General features: G+C 41.7%; 1 protein-coding gene across 1 annotated transcript in view; it reads left to right on the top strand.

The window, feature by feature from the left end:
• Positions 1 to 15032: 15032 nt before the first annotated feature.
• P3H2 (prolyl 3-hydroxylase 2) overlaps positions 15033 to 24681 on the top strand; it is a 167107-nt gene continuing 157458 nt past the window's right edge. The window contains exon 1 of the mRNA XM_003895270.4: positions 15033 to 15856. Within this exon, the coding sequence (XP_003895319.1) occupies positions 15386 to 15856 (471 nt within the window). The 5' untranslated portion in view covers positions 15033 to 15385. The remainder of the gene's footprint in view (positions 15857 to 24681) is intronic.

Here is a 24681-nt window from a genome sequence, read left to right as displayed (position 1 = left end):
CATTGTACTGCCTTTGCTCCACTGTCAAAGATGAATTGAATATATCTATATAGGTCTATTTCTGGGCTCTCTATTCTGTTCCACATATTTATTTGTCTATTCTTTTACCAATACCACACAGTCTTGATTACTGTACCTGTATAGTAAGTATTGACATTGACTAGTGGTTGTCCCCCAACTTTGTTCTTCTCCTTTAATATTTTGTTGGCTATCCTGGGTCTTTCATCTATTTATATAAACTTTTAAATCAGTTTGTCAATATTCACAAAGCAACTTGCTGGAAGTTTTATTGGGATTGCTTTAAATTTGTAGATCAAAATGGGAAGAACTGACATTTTGACACTATTGAGTCTTCTTATCCATGAACACCGACCATCATTCTACCTATTTAGTTCTTCTTTGATTTCTTTCAACAGAGTTTTGTAGTTTTTCTCATATAGATTTTGTACGTATTTTGTTACATTGATACCTAAGTATTTCATTTTAGGGACTGCTAATGTAAATGGCATTTTATTTTAAGTTTCAAGTCCACTTGTTCATTGCTAGTACATAGAAAAGCAGCTGACTTTTGTGTAGTAACTTTGGATCCTGCAAACTGCTATAATTATCTATTAGCTCCAAGATATTTTTACTAATAGAGTTTTTTGTTTGTTGTATGGAGAAAAATTTTCAGGGGACAAGAAGAGAAGCTGGGAGACTGGTAAGAAGCTATTGCAGTTTACCAAGTGAGAGATACTGGTTGTTTGTTGTGGAGTAGTGGCCTACATTAGAAAGAAAGAAATTGGTTTAGTGAGATATTTTAAAAATTTTTGGTGGACAAGGCTGAGGGATTAGCTATTGAGTATGAGGAAAAATAGATCTCAACAATAATTTTAAGGGTTTTTGTTGTTGTTTGAGCAACTCGGTGTATGTTGAGAGATTTAATGATATGGAAAAGACTATAAAAGAATAGATGAGATTAAGGGGAAGGGCACAAAATAAAGACACCTTCTTATTTCTCTAGTGTTCCAAGATTAATGTGTTTGACTGACCAGTGGTTCTGCCTTCGTTTTTCCAAGTTTCTTCAACTTGTCTCTTGGATTTAACATTACTGTTCAGAGTTTATCCCTGATCCTTCATTGAATCCCCATTGTGTTTAGATCCATCTTCCTACTCTGCTGCTGGATCACAGTTGCCTGATTTGCTTTCTTGGTCATCTTGACCTATAACCTAGAAGTAACTGATAATATTCTTCTCCATGGAAATGGAGAAAAACACACCAGAAATGCAATGGAAAGTAAAAGCAAAAGCAACTTCTAAACTCTTGTGCAGTTGAACAACATTGATGTTTTCAACTCTGAACCCTTGATAAATCTTGTTTGTTTTCTTTGTCCTCAAAAATGTCTTCTTCACAGATCCTGCCTGGAGTTTATGGGGTGTGTTGGCAGTATGTGTGGCTTTTCTGAAGCTAAGATTTTCCAAAGTGTGAAGTAGCAGTATCTTATTATTTTTCTAATACATTATATGCAAATAAAATCAAAGAGCTCTGGCCAAAGTGGGAGCAGGGGTTCCAAAAAGCCTCAGAGACTCTAAAGAGCATCTAAGGACTCCACATGCAGTTTAACTATGGTTTTCATTAAATCAGCAAGGAAGAGTTTTAAATCTCAATCTTGATAAGGTCATTCTTAAAAAAAATGAGCTTTATCTACAAAAACATGATTTTTTTCTTTTTCTTTTTCTTTTCTTTTTTAATAAAGAAGAAAGGTTTAATAGACTCATAGTTCTGCATGGCTGTGGAGGCCTCACGAAACTTACAATCATGGCAGAAGGCACCTCTTCACAGGGCAGCAGAAGAGAGAATGAGTGCCAGCAGGGGAAATGCCAGATGCTTATAAAACCATCAGATCTTGTCAGAACTCACTCACCGTCACCAGAACAGCATGAGGAAACTGCCTCAATGATTCAGTTACTACCGGGTCCCTCCCATGACATGTGGGGATTATGGGAATTATAATTCAAAATGAGATTTGGGTGGGGACACAGTCAAACCATATCATTCTACCCCTGGCCCATCCCAAATCTCATGTCCTCATATTTCAAAACACCATCATGTCTTCCCAACAGTCTCCCCAAATCGTAACTCATCTCGTTAGGCCACCAATCACTATAACATTGTATGTAAATCACTTTCTAATCTAGGCTGCAGAGTCTTCACCTGAATCAGGAATCCAGACTAGATGAACTTAAAAGATTCTCTCAGTCTGGAGCATCCAATGAGCTTAAGCATTCAAGATTATCTCTGTATAATTTCCATGCTCATGATGAGCTCTTCAACTTTCTTTTGGAATAGTACGTCAGTGTGTGGTTGTAGGGCAAAGGGAAGGTAATAGGAAGTTTGGACAAGTATGATAGTAGGAGACCGTGTGATTTGCCTAACCACTATTGGAAAGCTAGTCACTGAGTCTCATTTGCTGATTTAGTTCTAGATTCATTGTGAGATTTGGGATAAAGCATATCCTGAGGTTATAGTCTGTTTCATTATCAGGAAAATCTGAGTTTTAATCTCTAATCATGGGGAAAAAACAGAGATTTTGAATAAATACATAATCTGGCTACATTGTTCTGTTCCTAAAATGTCAGATCAGAGGCTCTCTTACAAGGAACGTCACTGGAAAAAAAGTGAATAAATAAAAATTTTATCTCTGAATTCTACTGTCCTTATCAGAAAGTCTTAGTCAATTACAGCATAATCTTCCAAGAGAAGGGTCATAACTTTTGCCAATGAACATGAGGTAGCAAGTGTAATACAAGGGTAAACTACTGTTCTTTTCTGTTATCTTGCAATAATAGAGAAGCAGATCCTTGGAGAATTTCAAATTTTGTGTAACAGAATCTGAGGTCTGGCAGTCTTTCAGATGCAAAGTTCAGCAATTGTTTTCCAGTGAATATAACAGGAATGAAGTAAGGAAAAAACAGAAAAAAGAAGACATTAAATAGCATCTCTTTCATATATCCTAACATTTGAGATTCATATTATTAAGTTTATTTCTCAAAATGTGGGAAAACTCTGGGAGTGCAGAGAATGTCTCTAGAAAGATAAATGTATTGCTTTAATAAAATTGTTTTCCTACTAGCTAAAGTTTTCAATAATGATGGAAATTTGAGGACTACATTATTTTGAAGTATAGAGTCCCAGGGTATAGGTAAGCAGATTGTCATCGGTTTACTAATGGCAGTCCCAAGGGGCAAGCAAGATTTTGAATTTCTCCTGCTTTGCAACACAACCCAAAGCCTTTATATAGGAAATGCCCAGAAGACCAGACCAGGTGGTGATACAACAGCTGTCTCACTATCATTTTACACATGTGAAAGGGCTTTGAAAATGATCAAGGGCTACAAAAATTAAAGTAATATTATATTTAAAAAATCATTGATGATTATTATATATGAAATGATTATTCATTAATCAAAAGAAAGGTCTTTGAACGTTTAGAAGACTGGCTTCAATTGCTATGATTTTTAATAAGGGTAATTCTTTATCTTTTGAAGTTTATTCAAATTCAGGAAACATCTAAATGCTGCCTGGAGTTCATTTTGGAAAATGAATTTAAAAAGACTCTTCTTTGGTAAAAACGAAAAACAATCAGTTTTGGTTAAAATAAACCATAAGAAATTTCTCTACAAGTCCTTCCCAAAGCATTGATATCATCAACGAGATCAGCATATGTAACACCAAGGTGTTTACTTTGAAGGAAATTAACTGTAATTTATTTGATATTTATTTTAACAAATCAACCTATAATTTGATTTTATGTGATAGAACCTGAGGGCTGGCAGTCTTCCAGAAGTAGAATGTCAAGCTAGTGACTCCTGTTTTCTCATGGGTGTATTAGGACTGAAGTGGGAACAAAAATGGAGATTTTGTTTATACAACTTGCATCATTGAAAGTAAGGAGTCATCTAAAGCTAGTCCTAGTCCTCTGAGCCTAAAAAGGTTTTAAGCACACATATGTTTATTTTTATAGTACCTCAAAAGTATTGATTAAAAGTTTGAAACTGGTTTAGAGTTAAATAAGTTTATTTTAAAATATAAAGTGTCTCCCTCCTTCAGAATTAAACTGGCTCAGTTAGTTTACTACTTACATTCTGAATTTCTCCAAGGAACAGAGTGGCAAGGGGTTCAATCCAAGAGAAGAGAGGAGTTAAGATATTGGTTTAACCAATCATTTGCTATTATTTTAGGTGAACTTCATCATTGCAGCTGGGTCTTAGCTTCGCTATTTATCATGTGAAGTGGTAGAATAGAGTAGCTGCACTTCTAGTTATTATTTTCCCTCAGTCCTGGATTATTTTCATATTTCTTCTTTCCTATGGATAAAGGTCCAAAGACAGAAGGCGAACACACATGCTGGACAGACTGAAGTAAGGAGGTTCCCTAGGGGAACTGGGCATACGGATCAATTCTGTATTGCTTAGAATTGTTACTATGCTACGGGCTGGCTCAAAACAATAACAGTAGTCTCTTGCTCTACTGGCTGAGTCCAGCTGAGATTTCTAGGCAAAACCAACAAGCTCTGAGTAAACTGAGACTTTTAATGACCCCAGAGGGAGCTTCGAAATTTGCTTGGGAACTAAAGTTTAACTTTATCCCAGAGACAGATGTAGGAAGAGGGAGAGCAATGCTTTGGGGATCTCCAGGAATGTGATAAAAAGTATATATTTTAAATGAAAGAATTAAAGAATATGGAGATCTAGGAGGCATCTCAGAGGTCTAGTTTCACATTTTCCATTTCTGATGGGAGTAAAAGAAGCCCAGAAAGGGACTTGCCTAAGGTATCAGACCTACTTAACAGAAGAAACAGACCGGATCCAAGATACTCTAATTTCCTATCCAGGGTAATTTTATGTGCACATCTCTTTTGAAATGTAAATTTATTTTTTTCATTCAACAAAATACTATTTGCTAGAACATAGACACAGTGTTGACATCAAATAGATCTCTTTTTTTCCCAAGAGGCTAAGAGAATGATGATCACTAGTTTATCTCTTCAAATACATTTCCATATGGGCAATCTGCATATGGTCAGATACTGCTACTGAGAGGTAATTTGGAAATAAACACAGCAGGACTGGACTGGTGTAGGGGCAGCCTGTTTAAAGAAACCACAGACAGGCTGGTGAGGTAATCAGGAAGATGGGATCTATTTTCAGAGTAGCCAAGATGAGTAGTGAAGTCAGAATATAAAATACTCAGGTATGATGAGTGAAGATTTCTCCAGAAGTCACATTGGCAAGTTCTGCCAATGTTTTCCTCTGAATTCATTTTTTGTTTGTTTGTTTGTTTGTTTGAGATGGTGTCTTGCTCTGTGGCCCAGGCTGGAGTGCAGTGACATGATCTCAGCTCACTGCAACTTCTGCCTCCCAGGTTCAAGTGGTTCTCCTGCCTCAGCCTCCTGAGTAGCTGGGACTACAGGTGTGTGCTACCATGCCTGGCTAATTTTTGCATTTTTAGGAGAGATGGGATTTCAACATATTGGCAAGGCTGGTCTCAAACTCCTGACCTCGTGATCCACCTGCCTTGGCCTCCCAAAGTGTTGAGATTATAGACGTGAGCCACCACACCCAGCCTGAATGTATTTTTTAAAATTCTATGAGGAACAAAATAATCAATTTAGTGACATATCTATTTGGTATTTTAGCTTTGATAATTTTATTTTGATCACTAAAACATCAAGTAGTTTTAAATTTCTACAGAGTGAATTCAAGACACTTTTCTTTATTAAGAAAAAACCAAATCTGTTCTTTTTCCTCTGAACCTTTTTTTTGCCCATGTATATATGGGAGGAAAAAAATATATATGTATATATTTATAAAGTTGACTCTTTATCCAATTAGCTTTTAATCTATACTTGATAGTAAATCATACGAGTTGTTAATCTTTGTGACTACAAATCATAAAATATGAGCTACTGATGCTTTATATATATTTAAAGTAAAAACATTATGTATTACATCATTTTATTACCTTCAAAGCAATTTCCTTAGATTTGCCACAGACAAGGCTGCTAATCAGTGAGATGCTGAGATTTCTCAGGCCAGAGGTAAGGAAGGATTGTGCATTTCCTTGAGACTTGGAGGGTCCTTGTCCTCCGTCTGACTGGAGTGGGCTGCTAGTACCTACCAGGCACTAAAGAAGAGAACACAAGAGGGGGCTCCACAGTCCTGGGGGAAGCACATCTAGATGCTATTCAGAGAAGCAGGGATGCAAGACCGGGTGGGAAAACTTGGTGCCAGCTTACAGGGTACCACAGGTTACATGATTCATAATGTAGATGTGGGGAAATGGTGATAAAGGTGGGCAAAGCAGTCTAGAATCATTAGAGTGGTGGATACCCAGCAGTAGAATTCTTTTTTTTTTTTTTTTTTTTTTTTGTGAGATAGAGTCTCGCTTAGTCGCCCAGGCTGGAGTGCAGTGGCGCGATCTCGGCTCACTGCAAGCTCCGCCTCCCGGGTTCACGCCATTCTCCTGCCTCAGCCTCCCGAGCAGCTGGGACTACAGGCGCCGCCACCATGCCCAGCTAATTTTTTGCATTTTTAGTAGAGACGGGGTTTCACCGTGTTAGCCAGGATGGTCTCGATCTCCTGACCTCGTGATCCGCCCGCCTCGGCCTCCCAAAGTGCTGGGATAGCAGTAGAATTCTGATGGTCTTAGTAGCTGAGGCTTTACTGTCCTAGCATTCGGCTCTTTTAGTTTCCCTGTGGTCCTACCAGATGATGAGTTCGGAGGCTACCAGAAGTCTGAAGAAATTGACTAGAACATAGTCTCCTGTTTGCAGGTGCTGAAAGGAATTCCTGTGTGGAGGTCCTAACAAGAGAAGGAAGACATCTCTGGCTCTGGATTCAGATTCCGCTCTCTACTGCCTAACTTATTTTTTTCCTGTGGACTTAAAATATTTTTGAAATCCACAAAAAATCATAAATTAGGCAGTAAAGACAAATATCTTTACAAATGTCTTCATTCGTAAAGTTTGTATAATATCATATCCTTAATTTCTCCCTCTCTCTAAACCCCAGGGATCAAATAAAATCACAAAAATGTTTCCAGTTTAGAATCCTCAATTAGTATTAGTTGAACCTGAACAAAAATGAAAGTTTAATGCTAGGAGGGAACTTAATGTAAATTTTCTGTCAGTCAACTAATATCTTTGTATTCCTTCCCGCACTTTTTATATTTGGCTTTCCATCTAGATCCCTGACAAAATGTAAAAACTGCAGCAGCCTACATTTTTCTGAAAATGGGAACAAGATATGATTCACAATTGAAGTGCGCATCTCCATCCTTTTCCCATGAAGCTGAGGCCAGAGAGATAAGCACATCAATAGCTCTGTTGTAGCCAGAACATGCCTCAGTGCACTGTGTCAGCTCAGGGACCCTGTCAGAAGCAGGGCAGCCCAGATCCAAAGGGAACGTCCTAGCAACCGGTCAGAACACTTAAGTGGACCAGACTTAGGGCTATATAGGCAGCAAGCAACAGGATGAAATGCAGATGTCCAGTAGCAAAGCAGTCAGTATTCGGGTGGCTTTAAGGGGAGACAGGAAGATGCCATACCAGAGAGACGAAGCTCATACCCAAGGAGTTTGATAGCAAAAGCTAGGTGCTGGTCCACATAGGTTAGTGGCATTACTGATATCTAAAAGCTATGAAAGGGACTTAGGTTTAGGAGCAATTTCAGTTAGAGCCAGAAGGAGTAAGGCAAGGGACCCATTTCAGAGGAAATAGGGTGATAATTATTGAGATAAGTAGAATGTTGAAGGAAGCCCTTATTTTTCTTAAATGTCTCAATGAAGAAATTTCTACAGTAATACTTCACACTTGGTCTGGGAGTAGGTAAGTTTGATTTGAGGGTGTGGTTGGCTGAAGAAATAAAAAAAACCATTTACTAAAGATTAAAACCCATGTTCTTACAAAACTGCTTATTCAGCAATAAAGGTAATATTTGGGTAATTATCTCAAGTGATTCCAAATTTGAAGTTCGGAAAAGATAAGTCATTAATTATCAACCCTAATATACCTAAACAGGGAAATGCAAGGGTTCAGTTTCTAAACCAGTGTTCCAAGGTAGAGTAGGCCAGTAGGAGAACAGTGGTATCTACTTTGCCATGGGACAAAGCCTCCTGGAACTACAGAATGACCAGAGCCAGACTCGGTTCCTGGAGCCTGCAACAGGGATGCTTCTGAAATGTGATATCAGGGAGCCCTCATGAGGGAGAGTGTAGGGATGGAAATGGGAAGAGGGTCTCAGGGACAGGGAGGGCATAAGGGTTATCTCAGGATGACAGAACGTCCCATGCATACAGAATATTCTTCTCTTCCAGAATTTCTGATACATAAGGTTTTTCTTTGCACCCATGAACAGTGTTCTGGCGTCCCTTGTGTAGAAATGAATTAAGACCTATTTATTTATATTGTCTTGAGTGTTCCTGTACACATTACATCGTCTATCAAGTTGAGTTCAAAGTTCTATTCAGCTTCTGTCCAATACCTATGGCTTTACACACACACACACACACACACACACACACACACACACACACACACACCCCTTGTCTATATTTATTTTGCAAAATAATTTTATGAGCCTGGGACTCTAGCTGAATGATTATTATAAAACCAAGTTGGTGGTTGAAGCAAAAATGTGGTCTGTATAAGTTGAACCAAGGCAGAATTTTGACAGAAGCTATGAAGGTATTTTAGGCCTGGAAGCAAGCACTGAGAAGCAGTGAGAAAAGCACTAAATAAGCTTTAGTCCTGGCTCTGTCACTTTCAAACTATTGCATTAGGCAAGTCATTTCTCTTTTACAAGCCTCAATTATTTCAATGGTAACATTACAGTACAAATGTCTTACTCAAAGGGACCCTTGAAGGTTACACAACTTAATGTTTGTGAAAATAATTGGTAAAATGCTATACCCAATACTCTAGATTTCAATCTGAATTGTGTTTTTAGCTTCAATGATTTGGGGAATACTTAGCATCATTATTAATTAATTAATTAATTTATTTATTTTGAGTTGGAGTTTCACTCTTTTTGCCCAGGCTGGAATGCAGTGACGTGATCTCAGCTCACTGCAACCTCTGCCTCCTGGGTTCAAATGATTCTTTTGCCTTGGAGTCTCGAGTAGCTGCGATTACAGGTGGGGGCCACCACGCCTGGCTAAATTTTGTATTTTTAGTAGAGATGGGGTTTCACCATGTTGGCCAGGCTGGTCTCGAACTCCTGACTTCAGGTGATCCACCCGCCTCGGCCCCCCAAAGTGCTGGGATTACAAGTGTGAGCCACCGTGCCTGGCCAGCATTATTTATTTCACTTCTTTGTTGTTGTTGTTCAACTAAATGTGAGTCTTCCAAGGAATGAAGTTAGAATGTCTCCACAACATGAGTGTGAGGACAGAGGGTTTGCATGTTTTGTTTGATTTGGAATTTTAAAGCTCATCTGAGAATTAAGGTAAGCACAAGGATGGAGCTATTAAAGACACTGGAAAGGAACAGCCAGTCCTGGAATGCGGCAGCTCCTGTTTGATTTTAAATGTAAGTTAAATATTAATTTTTCTAAAAAAAAAAAAACCACCTCTCTTTCTCCAGGGAGGGCTTTCTCTCCCACTCTCTTATGTTGACGGATTGTTGGTGGCTTGCCTGTCACACTAACTTTTTGGAGAAAAAAAGTCTTCAGATGATTCTATTTGCGTAAGAAAAAAATGTCTCCAAAACAACTCTCTTGTCACCAGCATCAACAGCAGCTGAACAAGGCGGTGGGCTGTTGCACAGTGATAATTATTCCTTTCATTTCAAAGGAATCAAAGATGTTTGGGGCAAGCGAGAGCCCTGGTTACATGTGATCAAAATATTGCTTTTGGAAAGTCTTTAGTCTACTGCTGAAGTCCGAGTACACTTTTATTGTTCCAAAAATATTTGGTAGAATGGAGAAAAGTTGGTTTTTTAAAACTAAGCTGACTTGGAGAAAATAAGAGGCCCTTAAAAATCTCTTCTGAATTCCTACTTGCTAATGGTTCTCTAAAGCAAGACAGAGCAATTATGCTGTTGACTTGTAAACAGAAGTCAAAAGGAAATTCAAGCTCTGTCAAGACTCTTTCCAAATGTAATAAAAAGGGCTCTGTCACCCAGAATGTCTTTTAATGTTTTTGGATGGATTCTCTTGTGCTCTGGTTATTCTTTGATTTTTATAAAGAATAGGAACAAAAGCAAAATTTCAGTCTCCCAGTTCATACTTATCTTAGTAGAAATGTCAACATTTTATGTTCCAATGTCATCTCTTCTCAAATCATATTTCTTTCTTTCTTACTGTCATGTGCTTTTTTCTTTCGCTTTTTAAAAAAGAATTTACAAAAATACTATCACCCACTGCCCCATGACATCTAGCATATATGTTTTATATTTTGCTATATCAAATGAAGCATTGTACTCCTGCTACTGCCTACCTGTGGGTCTAAGTATCCTCCTTTTTGAATTAAGGAAATTAGACGAGCCTTGCAATGCTCAAACTATGCTATATGCCTCAGGCTTGCCACCGCTGATACATTAGACTGAATAATTACTTCTTCTAGGTAGCTGTCTTGTGTATTGCAGAATGGTCAGCACCATTCCTGGTTCTACCCACTAGACACCAACAATATGAATGTTCCGACCCACCGCGCCCCAGATCCGACAACCAAAAATGCCTCTAGATATTGTCAAATGTCTTCTGGGGAGTACAATCACTCTCAGTTGAGAACCGCTGCTCTAATTGAGCCGGTGGTTCTTAAACTTTTGTTAGTATCTGCATCCTCTGAGAAACTGGTAAAAACATAAAGGCCCAGACTAGATTCTAGTTCAAAAATCCAGAATCTCCATGATTTTACTAGCTTTTTAACAACACAACAAAGTTTCAGAACCATTGTTCATAAGAAATCAGATAAAGTATGGCCAGCACATTATCAAGGAACAAGTTAGAAATGCAAATCTGAAAGCTCCACCCCAGGTTTCGCAAATCGGGAACTCTGAGACGGAAGTCAGTTCATTAGGTAAGAAAAAGTACATTCTTGGCATACTCTACAAGAAGTTAAGGAGTATAAGAGCCTCGAGGACGACTGTGTGTTCCCACATAGAGTAAGTACCACTGGGAGAGCATGACCTGGAATCAGCTTCTTTGCACTGCATGGCTCTTATTACCATAGGATCGTGAACTTTTTGTCCTGATCCAGCCTTAAAAAGCAGATCAGGCCGGGCGCGGCGGCTCACGCCTGTAATTCCAGCACTTTGGGAGGCTGAGGCGGGCGGATCATGAGGTCAGGAGATGGAGACCATCCTGGCTAACACGGTGAAACCCCGTCTCTACTAAAAATACAATAATTAGCCGGGCGCGGTGGTGGGCATCTGTAGTCCCAGCTACTCGGGAGGCTGAGGCGGGAGAATGGTGTGAACCCGGGAAGCGGAGCTTGCAGTGAGCCGAGATCGCGCCACCGCACTAGACTCCGTCTCAAAAAAAAAAAAAAAAAAAAAAAAAAAAATTAGAAGAAGAAAAAAAAGAAAAAAAAAAGCAGATCAGATTGGCCCTCTTGGAAGGGAATATCTGGGGGATTACACAAAACCCTACCTATTCCCAAAACCCTACCTACTCATGAGTTCTACACAGCACCTGGAGCCCCAACTCATAGACTGATTCTTTGGGCTGTGGCATTAGCTGTAGACCTGTGGTTCTCAACTTTGGCTTCGTATTATAATCACCTGGGAAATTTCTAAAACTCCCAGCGCTCAGGTCATATCCCAGACCAATAAATCAGAATCTTTCAGAGCAGGAGCCAGACAACAATACTTTAACTTCTTAGGTGATTCTAATGTTCAAGCAAATTTGAGTTGTCAATGAATAGTTTCTCTCAAGTCAGGCAGAGATTGTAGGCAAGGTATATTACTTACTACTTGTAGTAAGATTTAAGAAATAAGGCCGGGCGCGGTTGCTCAAGCCTGTAATCCCAGCACTTTGGGAGGCCGAGAAGGGCGGATCACGAGGTCAGGAGATCGAGACCATCCTGGCTAACACGGTGAAACCCCGTCTCTACCAAAAACAAAACAAAACAAAACAAAAAACTAGCTGGGCGAGGTGGCGGGTGCCTGTAGTCCCAGCTACTCGGGAGGCTGAGGCAGGAGAATGGGGTAAGCCTGGGAGGCGGAGCTTGCAGTGAGCCGAGATCCGGCCACTGCACTCCAGCCTGGGCGACAGAGTGAGACTCCGTCTCAAAAAAAATAAAAATAAAAAAATAAAAAAGATTTAAGAAATAAGGTAGTAGTACATGAAGAAGGCTTGAAAGAACCTGGCCAATTTGGGAATCAGTAGGACACGGTTGCAGTCTATAGGCTATTGACTGTGTGCTAATGCCGATTCTTTCCCTAAGTCTTTTTAGATCCTTCCAGCCACAAGCTATTTTTGCAACCTCTATAGTCCCAGAGCGCTTTCTTTTCTTTCTCTCTCTCTCTCTCTCTCTCTCTCTCTCTCTCTCTCTCTCTCTCTCTCTCTCTCTCTCTCTCTTTCTTTCTTTCTTTCTTTCTTTCTTTCTTTCTTTCTTTCTTTCTTTCTTTCTTTCTTTCTTTCTTTCTTTCTTTCTTTTGACAGAGTCCCACTCTGTCACCCAGGTTGGAGTACAATGGCGCAATCTCGGCTCACTACAACCTCTGCCTCCGGGTTCAAGTGATTCTCCTGCCTGAGCCTCCTGAGTAGCTGGGATTAAAGGTGCCTACTACCATGCCCAGCTGATTTTTGTATTTTTAGTAGAGATGGGGTTTCACCATGTTGGCCAAGCTGATCTCCAACTCCTGAGCTCAGGTGATCGGCCTGCCTTGGCATCCCAAAGTGCTGGGATTACAAGCGTGAGCCACCACGCTTGGCCAACACTTTCAATCTAATCTAACATGTACCACATTCTACCTTGTATTAAAGCTCTATACATCATATATATCAAATTTGTTTCCTATACAGTACTGTGAGCTTCCCAGAGATAAGAATCCTGACTTATTCATCTTCTCTTTCATCTAGAATATTTACTTTAAGAGTAGGCATCAAAAAATGTTAATTTAATTGAAATATATTAAGCGATGTAGAAATGTCACCAAATATACAAATAGAATGTAGCAAGGAATCCTGGCACTTTGCCCTCAGTCCCACAGCAGGAGTTCCTAGCCTGATGTGCTTCAAAACCTTCCACAAGTGGACTGATAACCCTGGACTAGACTCCAAAATCTTTATCTGAAGACAGAGACAATCTCTAGAGAAAAAGTCTGGGCAGATGACTGATGTGCTAATTCTGGAACACTGACCATCCAAGGCATTCAATATACATTCAGCTCCAAACTGGAGCTTTTTCATCAGCGATATGAGCCGAATTAGTAACGTTTGGTGGAAAAAAAAAAAAAGAGCATGATTATCAGTGTCTCTTGGAATTACATAGCCAGGCTGTTCATGGCCTGAGTGGTCAAACCTAACAAAATGAATGAAGGAATGAGCATGACTCTCTGGCAAGCCCCTCAGCATAGTGGTGATTCCACACAAAAGTCTTCTTCGGAAAAATCACAGCAACTAGATACTTTCGTGGGTCTTTTTCCCGTTGCCTGTCCCTCTGCTCACCATTGCAGGCACTGAAAGACTGCTGAGATTCTCACAGGTACGAGAAGACCGCAGAAATGCCTCCAGGAGGCAGGCTGGGATCCAGGTTCCAACACATACTCTTGTGAGAGTGTGAAGGAACACGAAAGAGGGGAACAACTTGGCTAAAAACGTATTTGTGATAGAGGAGAAGGGGAGGAACAGGAAGCCTCCAGCTAGTCATTTGGAATCTGGCAACCATTTCTGTCAGCTTTTCCATTCCTAGATTGATGCCCATTGCTTAATTCCTTAAGGTAGGGGATATACTAAATTGCCTCTTTGTTCAACTCTTACAATAAGAATTTCCCTCTCCTCTCCAGTCCTGTCCCCTCTCCTCCCCTCTTCTCCTTTTTTTTTTTTTTTCTGACGGAGTCTCACTCTGTCACCCAGGCTGCACAATCTTGGCTCACTGCAACCTTCACCTCTGAGGTTAAAGCAATTCTCCTGCCTCAGCCTCTTGAGTAGCTGGGACTGCAGGCATGCGCCACCATGCCCGACTAATTTTTGTATTTTTAGTAGAGAGAGGGTTTCGCCATGGTGGCCAGGCTGGTCTTGAACTCCTGACCTCAGGTGATCCACCCGCCTTGGCCTCCCAAAGTATTGGGATTACAGGGGTAAGCCACTGCACCTGGTCCACAGCAAGAATTTATTTCTGAATAGCATTTCACGGTTAGGCGTCTGGCTGTTTAACAGATGAGTAAACTGAGGCCCTCAGTTGCCAAGGTCACACAGCTGGTAAACGGACGGAGCCAGAATGTGAGTACAGCTCCTCCTGCCTCCAAAGGTTCTCTGGGCCCTATAACACCACGGCTGCAGAGGAAACGCAGGCTATATATTGTTCTTCCCCTGGCCCAGCGCCCTGATCCAATGCCTGGACACACATCCACACAAAGTGGGATGAAAAGGTAAGGGAGAGCCTTCCCCAAGAGAAGGAGCGGTAAGCTTTGATTCTAAAGGGCCTGGGTTGGGTCCGTCCTTTGCCGCTTCTCAGCTGTATGCATTTGGGCAAATCACTTCTCAAACCTCCGCATCTGGGCCTACAGGGCCTCTGTGACTTTTATTTATTTATTTATTTATTTATTTATTTATTTATTTAATTTATTTATTTTTAATTTTAAGTTCCAGGATACATGTGCAGAATGTGCGGGGTTGTTGCATAGGTATCCATTGCATCTATGGTTTTATTCAGTCTGAAATGGCGTTCCAGGCTTCGTTAGAAGGTGAAGCACTCTGCAAACTGCGAGGCCATACACAGATTCCCTAATACGATGAAGGCCCTAACTTGCTAAGCTGGATTTTCTTTATTTCCCAAAAAGAAGGCTAATACTATCCACTGTGCAACTAGAAGGGAACCCTCGTGTAAAGCGCCTCGCCCCGGCTGGCCTCAAGCGGCGCTAGCTCTCTGGCTGGCGCTGGAGTGTGCCGCCCCCGGCAGCCCCGCCGCGGCCGCAGGGAGCCTGGGAGAGCGGCTCGCGGAGGCTCAGGCAGCAGGAGGAGCGTGTGAGCTGTGGGCGTCCCTTTAAGAGCGGCTGGCCAGGCACGGCCTCCGCCTCTCCGTACGCGGAGCGCCGGCGGTCACCTGGGGCTCGCGGGGTAGCCAGATCGCGGCGGGGTCGGCGCGCTTCCCCGGGCGAAGGTGGGAGAGGGGACCCGGACGGGAGGTGCCCCGAAGCCCTCTTGAGCGTACCCGTCCCGCGCCTCTCGGAGGCGGAGGATGCGGGAGCGCATCTGGGCGCCGCTGCTGCTGCTGCTGCCGCTGCTACTGCCGCCGCCACTGTGGGGCGGCCCCCCGGACAGCCCACGCCGGGAGCTGGAGCTGGAGCCCGGGCCTCTGCAGCCTTTCGACCTGCTCTACGCCAGCGGCGCGGCCGCCTACTACAGCGGAGACTACCGGCAAGCGGTGCGCGACTTGGAAGCGGCGCTGCGCAGCCACCGGCGCCTGCGGGAAATCCGCACGCGCTGTGCCCGCCACTGCGCGGCGCGCCACCCGCTCGCGCCCCTCGGCGAGGGCCCCGGAGCCGAGCTGCCCCTTTTCCGCTCCCTGTTGGGGCGGGCGCGCTGTTATCGCAGCTGTGAGACCCAGCGCCTCGGGGGCCCCGCATCCCGTCACCGCGTCAGCGAGGATGTGCGCAGCGACTTCCAGCGCAGAGTGCCCTACAACTACCTGCAGCGGGCCTACATCAAGGTACCCACAGAGCGCTCCTCCACTCCAAAGACCCTGCGGCTCTCACATGCTCTCTTGAGCCCTCCCTGCTGCCCCCGTCATCTCTGTTCAGTCTTTCAAATTGGGTGTCCTTAAATATGTGTCTCAGTTTGTCAATCCAGATATCTGGTGGCCCTGTCTCTGTACGCAACAATTGATTAACTTGGACAAGTCTTTTTCTCTCTTTCTCAGAGTCAACTTCTCTCTCAAAAAGAGGCCTGTCCTGATAAGGTGAGGGTTAAAGTACGCATTCAGCACGAATTCAGGAGGCGTTGACAAAGCTGAATCTAGTACAAGTTATCTTCTCCCTGCTTACTTCCCATTTCTCTTCTGTCTCCTCTCTCATCCTTCCTATACTGTAGTCTGCACCTTTTCTCTGAAGTTTAAAAGAATCTTCAAAATAGTGAAGTTGAAAGACCTGTTCCAAAACAAATTTCTCCCTCTTCTCCCCTTCACCTACAAAAAAGTGAAGATCAAAGGTTAAAGAGAAGGTATGCTTGGAGGAGGCCAAGCTGTTTGAGGCAGTCTCAGTCAAAGTATCCATCCTAAGCGTTGACTTTTTCTCCTTTGATAGAGGGCTTCCGTTTTCTGGTGGTAGGCGTTGGACTGGGTTACTGGGCATCAGTCCTCTCCTTCTAGTTTTATTTTTATATACCTATCTTACCTAAAGTTAGTGACAGGAGGTATAGTGTGCATACTGACATATTTTTCACATACGTAACTTTGAAGATCTCTCTGGATGCTTCAGCAGAGGGAATTTGAATGAGTTCTTCAGCCTCCACTGCCACTCACCCAATTTTGCTTCCAATTGACACTCTTAACCCCTCTTTCTGGTTTTCTATGTTAATATTTCAAAGTCTCTTCTACAACTATTGGAAAAGTGGAAGCTTTGGGGTTGGTTGGTCATGCTAGCCAATGGACCAGGCTGCTTTGCTTTGCTTTGCTTTTCTGTTTTTGATGGAGTTTTGCTCTTGTCACCCAGGCTGGAATGCAGTGGTGCAATCTTGGCTCACTGCAACCTCCGCCTCCCAGGCTCAAGCAATTCTCCTGCCTCAGCTTCCTGAGTAGCTGGGATTACAGGTGTGCACCATCATACCCGGCTAATTTGTGTGCGTGTGTGTGTATTTTTAGTAGAGACGGGGTTTCCCCATGTTGGTCAGACTGGTCTCGAACTCCTGACCTCAGGTGATCCACCCATCTCGGCCTCCCATAGTGCTGGGATTACAGGCGTGAGCACAGCCGGACCAGGCTGCATATCTAAGGAGATGAAAGTATATACTATGTTCAAATATCCAAATGCCTTTTGCAGCTCATCCCACAAAATCTCTGCCCTCATATGTGGTAGGGGTCTCTCAGATTGGCAACTGTTGGTGGAGTGCATGAAATTTCAACTAAGTATAAATCTTAACCTCCTGTGTATTGTGGCTAAGGTGTTGGAGTTCACTGGACTAGTATCTTGGGCAAGAAATGAGGAGAAAGCCTGAATCCTTTCCAGGACTTGTCTTCTACTTGCTTGTACCTCCTGATGGCTGAGACATATATGCAGTATAACTCTGATGTCTTCCAAGTGATTTACACAGTTTCTGGTGGTCTCACAGAAATCAGTCAACACCAGGCAGAGAGGGGTCCCTGAGTGTCTGACAGTGACGTTATCATAAGCTAGTTCCCAGAGAAGGACATGGGTGGTCCCTGTAGCTTGCTCCTCGCAGGAGTCTCCGATGTGAGGTTAGCAGTCCTGCTGTTAATTCTGTCACAAATTTTGGACATATTTTCCTTTCTCGTATGTGGAGAAAGAACACATCTTCATGGTCAGTCCTCTAAAAATAAATAACCATGAGGTAACTCTCAATATGTGGGTTTCCCTGGTCCTGGGATTCTGCTTGCTTCACTGCTAATGTCAGCATTTGTCAGTCATTTCCCCTCCCGTTCCCTGGTTGGAGGTCAAAGAAGGTGAAGCCATAGGTTTAACATACCTCAGATTTTTGTGGTGAATTGATTACAGGAACAAGTCACACTCTGTAAGTGAATTACTGGATGTTGTCCGATGAATTAATGAAGTTTAAGACGTTCTTTCAAAGGTGTGTGGCTTCATGTGTTCATTTCAGTTCTACCAGCAATATTTCTGAGAGCAGAACAAGTCTTGCATCTTCTCCCTTACTTCTCTTCTCTGGCAGTTTCTTGGATCTCCATAATTGATAATCTCTTAGGAAGAAAACATTTTTATCCCTTTGGAAATTCATTTTTGAAAGTTGGAGTTTGTGAATATCTAAAAATGCATCACGATTTTTCTCCCCCCCTGCACCCCCCTCCCCCAGCCCCCAAGAACTCCACAATTTTAGCCTTTTCTTGACTTCCTTGGAATTTCACTTATGAATTTGCACACACATCATCTTTTGAGACTGAAAAAAAAAACTCTCTCAAATAATAAAAGAATATCCTTGAGCTCTGACAGGTCTGGATTCTAGGGCATTAATTCCCCGACATTAGGTTGAGGAACTCCCTGCATGTGACTGGATATGGTCCTAGTGCCCTGTATTGCTGAATTGCTTTTGACATCAGTGATCCAGTTTGCACTTTAAAGGATAACCCTGGACCAGATCAAATTCAGTGAGGGAAGACTGGAATGCTTCATAAAGCTAAGAAAGTACAATTATTCTCAGCTAAGAGATTTTCCAACTATAGAAGCTCTCAGGAGATGCTGCTTCTCCCCCAAATCCTGCTGAGTGGGCCTCCGATGAAAGCAGGTTATTCGCGCTGGTATGTTGGAGGGGAAGAAGGATGAAGGATCATGAAATCTGAGACCCAGAGTTCAATTTCTTGGTTCACAGATGAGGAAAGGGATGTTTCTAAATGTTGAACAGAAAGGTAAAGAGGTTTGCTCAGTGTCACATATTTAGTGGCATACCAAATGATTTGTTGAAATGAGCACAGGGCTGGGAGTCAGGAGTCTGGATTCTTCCAAAACTGATTCCCATAGCTTTCCTGTGCCCACTGGCCTCTGGGTTCACATCAGGGCCCAGAGAATGCTGCATACCCCAGGGCTATCCTTATGCCAGATTTGGACAGCTCCAGGGATGAGTATGTCCTTGTCTTGCAGGGTAACAGATACTCACTGTATCTTTCATAAGCCTTGCTCTGTTGAATTTTCTCAAGGCCTGGCATGTTGGGAATTTGCCTAGACAGCTATGAGGCAGTAGTTTCACCTGGCTCCTAGCCATACTTTTTGTTTAAAGGCGGGGTGAGACTCTTCAAACTTTTGATTTTTATCATTTAAGATTGTTAGATATAACCCATGATTCATAGCCTAAGATGTAAGATATAGCTTTTATCATTGCATTCTCTGCTCAGAAACCTTCAGTGACTTTCCTCTTGCTACCATATAAAGCTCAAACAGTTTACCATAGCATCCACAGCCTGGCTCCCTCTCAACCTTCCCAGCCCTATCTTCCCCAACTCTGCCACCCTCCAGCCAAAGGTAACAATGAGTGCTTTGTCTTATGCCTGACACTTCTGCATCTCTTGGCCTTGTTTAGTCTTTCTTGGGAGGTGTAGAGGCTTTAGAATAGGATAGATATGGGATTCATTTTTAGTGTTCCCAATCTCTATCTGTGTGACTGTCAGCAAATTACATCAGATTTTTCAGCTGTAGTTCTCCCATCTGCAAAATGGGGAAATAATGGGACCTACTTTCCTGTTTTAGGTTAAGTGTAAGAGATGAGTGGTATAAAGCACCCAGAATAGGTCCTGATTCTCAGTAACCATTGGAGACATGTTTATTCTTATTATTAGTTTAAATAACAGACCTTTCCTCCTCCTTTTCTACATGTTCAAATCATAACATCCTAAGGAACGCACCTATTTCTGTGAGTTCTTCCTTCACTCCATCTACAACTCCCAAAAGTACATCATTTCTCCTTTTCTGAATTCCCACAGCAACAAATTTGTTCCTCTTCTGTCATTTTTCATTTTTAACCTCATTTTGGAAAAACTGATAATTTTGCTATTACTTATGTGAGCTTCTTGAAATCAAGAATTGTCTTAGTAATTCTTGCATCTCCTAAAGCAGAGGTTCCCAGATTTGGATGATTACTAAATGGGTAATTATTATTAATCATCAGAGGCGTTAAAATGTGATTTAAAATTAGAGATAAAGGCTCAATAGGTCCGAGCTGGGTCATCAGCAACCATCTTCCCTCCAAATACCTAAAGCGGGGGATGGTAGCAGTAGACGTTCAGTGTACGTTTGTTGAATGAATAATAACTTGGTTCCATGCATATGAAATGTTGTTGAGGAAGATTTCTGCACAGTGGCAGGAGGTTTTCTCACTTTAGTTGTTTGGCTTCCGGGCTGGTCAGTTGGGAGAGAACGTTACAGGACCGTTGACTCCCTGACTTCTCAGTGTTTTCTACTTACAAGTTCGGCTAATGTTGCAAACTTTCACCCCCTTTCCCACAGCCCTTTTTCCTCTTTAGTTCTTATTACTTAAAACTGTACTTCAAAATACCCTTGACATATTGTACTTGTTTCATATACAATTCTGGAATTTAAACAAACATGAGGGATATTTTTCTTTCTTATCTGTGTCCTTTATAATCAAGAATGGTTTGACATGGTCTGTTTTTTTTCTCCCACTTTTCCCAGCCATTTAAGAAAAGAAAGAAAAGAAAAGAGAAAAAAAACTAGTGCTGTTTATTTATTCATTTTTCTACTCAAAACAAGCTTACGCCTGCTTCTTTTGTTTCTGGATTGTTGCTTTGTTCCATTTGACCTTCGTTTTTCTTCTTAGGATTGAAAGGAAGGGGAAAAATACAGACACAATTACATTGGGCAATCCTGTTTTGGTCCTAGAGTCCTCTCTTGAAACCTCCTGTATCTTGATCATAATCTATTTGATTAGGATTCAAAGGAAGGGGGAAAATAAAGACACAATTACATTAGGCAATTCTGTTTTGGTTCTAGAGTCCTCTTGAAACTTCCCTTATCTGGACCATAATCTATTTGATGAGTGGTTCCTAGGGGAAAAAAAAGTAAACTCTAGGAACTTCCTGACTCTTACTCTGTTTCATCAACTGCTATCTCTTTCTAGAACGAATGCCTTAAAAAGAAATTGAAAACCCAGACAAGTGCACCATATAGATCTTATTAGTTTAGAATAAAAATGCTTTCCTGAATCTCGTATTTAAATTTTTTTTACCTATTTGTAGAATATGTATATTTTATCTGCAAATTATTTCAAATAGAAGGTTGATTTCATAGCTTCTTGAAATAGCTGTTATGAAATTTCTCTAATGGTTATTTCCTCAAAAGATGAAGCGTTTCTCCCCTCTCTTTAACAACTGAACACTTTTTTGTGCTTAAATCGTCAAAATGTACAGGTCACTATCTTTATGTCTCACTCCTTAGGAAGAAAACCTGAGAGATTGTTGGTCTGGCTAGTTTTTAGGTCCTGTGCGCTAAGGAATTAGAATCACAATTGTTCCTCATAGGGATTGTCCCATATTTGAAAGCCTGGTCAGCTCCTTACCAGTCATCCATTGCCCTTACAAGTGATAGGTGCCACAGAGGCTTAAAATTTAATTAGATGAGGCTGGGCCCGGTGACTCACGCCTGTAATCCCAGTACACTGGGAGGCCGAGGTGGGCGGATCTTGAGGTCAGGAGATCGAGACCATCCTGGCTAACACGGTGAAACTCTGTCTCTACTAAAATACAAAAAATTAGCCGGGCGTGGTGGCGGGCGCCTGTAGTCCCAGCTACTCGGGAGACTGAGGCAGGAGAATGGCGTGAACCCAGGAGGCGGAGCTTGCAGTGAGCCGAGACTGCGCCACTGCACTCTGGCCTGGGCGACAGAGTGAGACTCCATCTCAAAAAAAAAAAAAAAAAAAAAAGTAAGTAATTAAATGAGGGCAGCAACTGCTTGCAAATATTTTCCCATGGTTAATCAGCTTGGTTAATCAGGGATTCCTTCCTAGCCTTTAACAAAGGAAATTAATAAACTGCTCTCTCCCTTTCTTCATAGACCTCGTCTCTTAGAGTCAAATGGATTCTGTTACTAATATCATCTGCTCATTTATAAACTCCAAAGGGGTAACTGTGAAATTCTCTTGGAAATGCTTGATAAAATGTCAACTTCCTCATAGGTGAGACTTGATACATTTTGAAAGATGGATAGGTTCACCTAAAATGAAAACTTACTGGATTTGACATAATGACTGTTCTTTTGTATTGCTAAGGAATTACGTAAACTGTGGATTTCTTAGAGTCACAGATTTTAGAGCTGGAAAAGACTCCAAAGGAACATCTTCAAGTCAAATAACCGCTTTGGGGCAGTGACGTAGAAGTGAGGGAGGGAAGGATATCGATTTTGTTCAAGAAACGTAATCTAACAAGGGTGGAAGTGGTAGTTATTAAAATTATAAAAATGCTATAGCTTGAAAGGCCCTCAAAGATCATGAAAAAATCTATCCCTGTCACTTAACAGATGATGACACTGGCCTCGTAGATTCCACAACAAATCAAGAAGGGCCAGCAAATGGAGCTTGGTCCAGAATGTAGGTTTTCTGACTTCAGTCTCCTGCTCTTTCCAGCCTCTATGTAACAGTCATGGCTACCTCCTTGAGGGGTGGTCTGGTGACTCAGTGGTGCACTTGAGACCTGCAGTAAACCCATTGCCTTCAGAGACAAAGTGGACGTAAGTCACATGTTCCTGGACTGCCCCCTCCACCCTGCACTTTCATTCACATGATACATAAGTTATTCAGCCAAGAGTCACAGTTGTCCGGTGGAAAACGTTGCGTCTCTCGTTAGGAAAAATAATTTCTCCTGTCTTTTTTTTTTTCCATTCATCTTTCTTCTATAATTCTTTTTCTGTATTTTTCTTCATCCCTCCTTTCCTGCTGTCTGATTTTCTAGCCGAGTATTTTCCACCAGACCTTGTCATCATTTGCCAAATGGCCTACACATATCTTTAAAAAAAAATAATTTGGTGTCAGCCTTCTGAGTGGCATTCCTAGTGTTGTGTGTCTGTTTTGCTGGTTTTAGTACTGAAGAGGACTGCAGACTGTTGTTGAACGAAGCTACTTCTCTTGACCACACTCCTTTCTGTTCTACTGTACTATATTGTTACCTCTAGTTATTTCCCGGTTTTTCCTTGGCCCTCCCCCTGCATTGTCCTCTTAGTGGTCTACACAATGAAAGCACATCTGAAAAGAAGACAGCAGAGGAGAAAATGGGGAAAGAGAAAATGTTGGTAGACCTAAGGTCAGGTTTCCAGCTGTAATAAAATAAAAGTCATTGAGCCTCTTATTTAATCTGATAAACAGTCATAGGTATCTACTTTTTGATACTGTTTTTATGTCACTTACCCTCATGTGTGTTGTGCAAGACCTGGGTATGGGTTGGAGGAAGATGTTCCCCACCAACTCTCTATCTTTCTGCCACTGCCCCCCTGCCATAGTCATGAAACATAAGTACTCCAACCATTTCATTTTATGGATGGGAAAATAAAGCTCAAAAGAGAATTGAGTTGATCAAAGTAAATGCAATCAAATGGAAGATCCAGGATTAGAATCCAGGAACCCAGACACCCTCCAACCCCTGTGACATTGCCATTGACCACTAGTTGTAAGATCCACACTAGAATAGGGTTCCTCCCATTAATGAGCTCACTTCTAATATAGAGGATTTCAAGTGGCCCATAATCATAACATGAGACCCATGGGGAAAATTGTCAACCATAATACAAGTTATAGGATTATTTTTATTGCACTCCCCATTATTCCATTAATGATCAAGTGACTCAACCCTAGGTACATTAACAATTTCAACAAGTTTCACTTTTCTCTCTCTGAGCATCTTCTATGAATTCCTGTGAATTGAAGTGGCTGGACCAGCTTAATTATTTAGGTTCCTTCAGGTCTGTGATTCTGACATTGAGGCTGTCAAGAATATTGTTTATGGCAAGAATTCATGCATCAGGTAAATTAGATGCATGGGATTCTTTACAAAATTTTCTCTGTCTTTGAAAGTTCATAAGAAAGAAGGAGTCACATTTAAGTGAGTAATAGGAAGACCAGAAACTAGTTTCATGGAGGAAGTGATGTTTAAAATCGTTTATTCTAGAGGGGCCAATGCTAGTTTCTAGATTGGGGTTTTGGATACACAGATGAAAGCTACAGTGTCATTTCTATATAAAGTATATTAAAATAGAGCCCCTCTGATGGATTTTTTTAAAGGCATTCTTTCTCCCCACCCTTTACCACCCTATCTTTCTGCAGCTGCACCCTGCCACATTAATGGAACATTAGTATTCCAGGCATCCATTTTACAGATGGAAAATAAAGGCCAAAAGAGAACTGAGTGGCCCAAATTTTACAGCACCGTAAGAGAAGGACCAGGATTAGAATCCAAGAACCCTGACTTCCATTTCTGTGAAATTGCCATTGACCACTATTTGTAAGGTCCACTGTGAAAACACAAGCTTAACGAAGTTAAAACGAAACACACAGCGTGCCACTTGCATTATTTGCTAAATGAAAGAGACCCTGAAATAAAAGCCACAATCTTCTTATGCAATGGTATTTCTTGCACTACTGTTCTGCCTACTTCTGGGAAAAACTCAGAAACAAGAACGTGAGTCAGTGCTGTCTCCCAGTTAGCTTAATGAAAATGAATGAGGCAAAGGATCTTCTTTGGAAGGGAAGTAGAGGAATAGGAGCCAGAAAGGGGGAGATCCAAAACGTCAGAATTTCTAGAAGTGCAGAGCTATCAGAATGATCCTGCTGGAATTCATTATCTACAAATATTAG

The sequence above is a fragment of the Papio anubis genome, chromosome 2 (genome assembly GCF_008728515.1).
Source record: "Papio anubis isolate 15944 chromosome 2, Panubis1.0, whole genome shotgun sequence".
Taxonomy (NCBI): Eukaryota; Metazoa; Chordata; class Mammalia; order Primates; family Cercopithecidae; genus Papio; species Papio anubis.
This window is presented reverse-complemented; position numbering and strand designations above follow the sequence as displayed.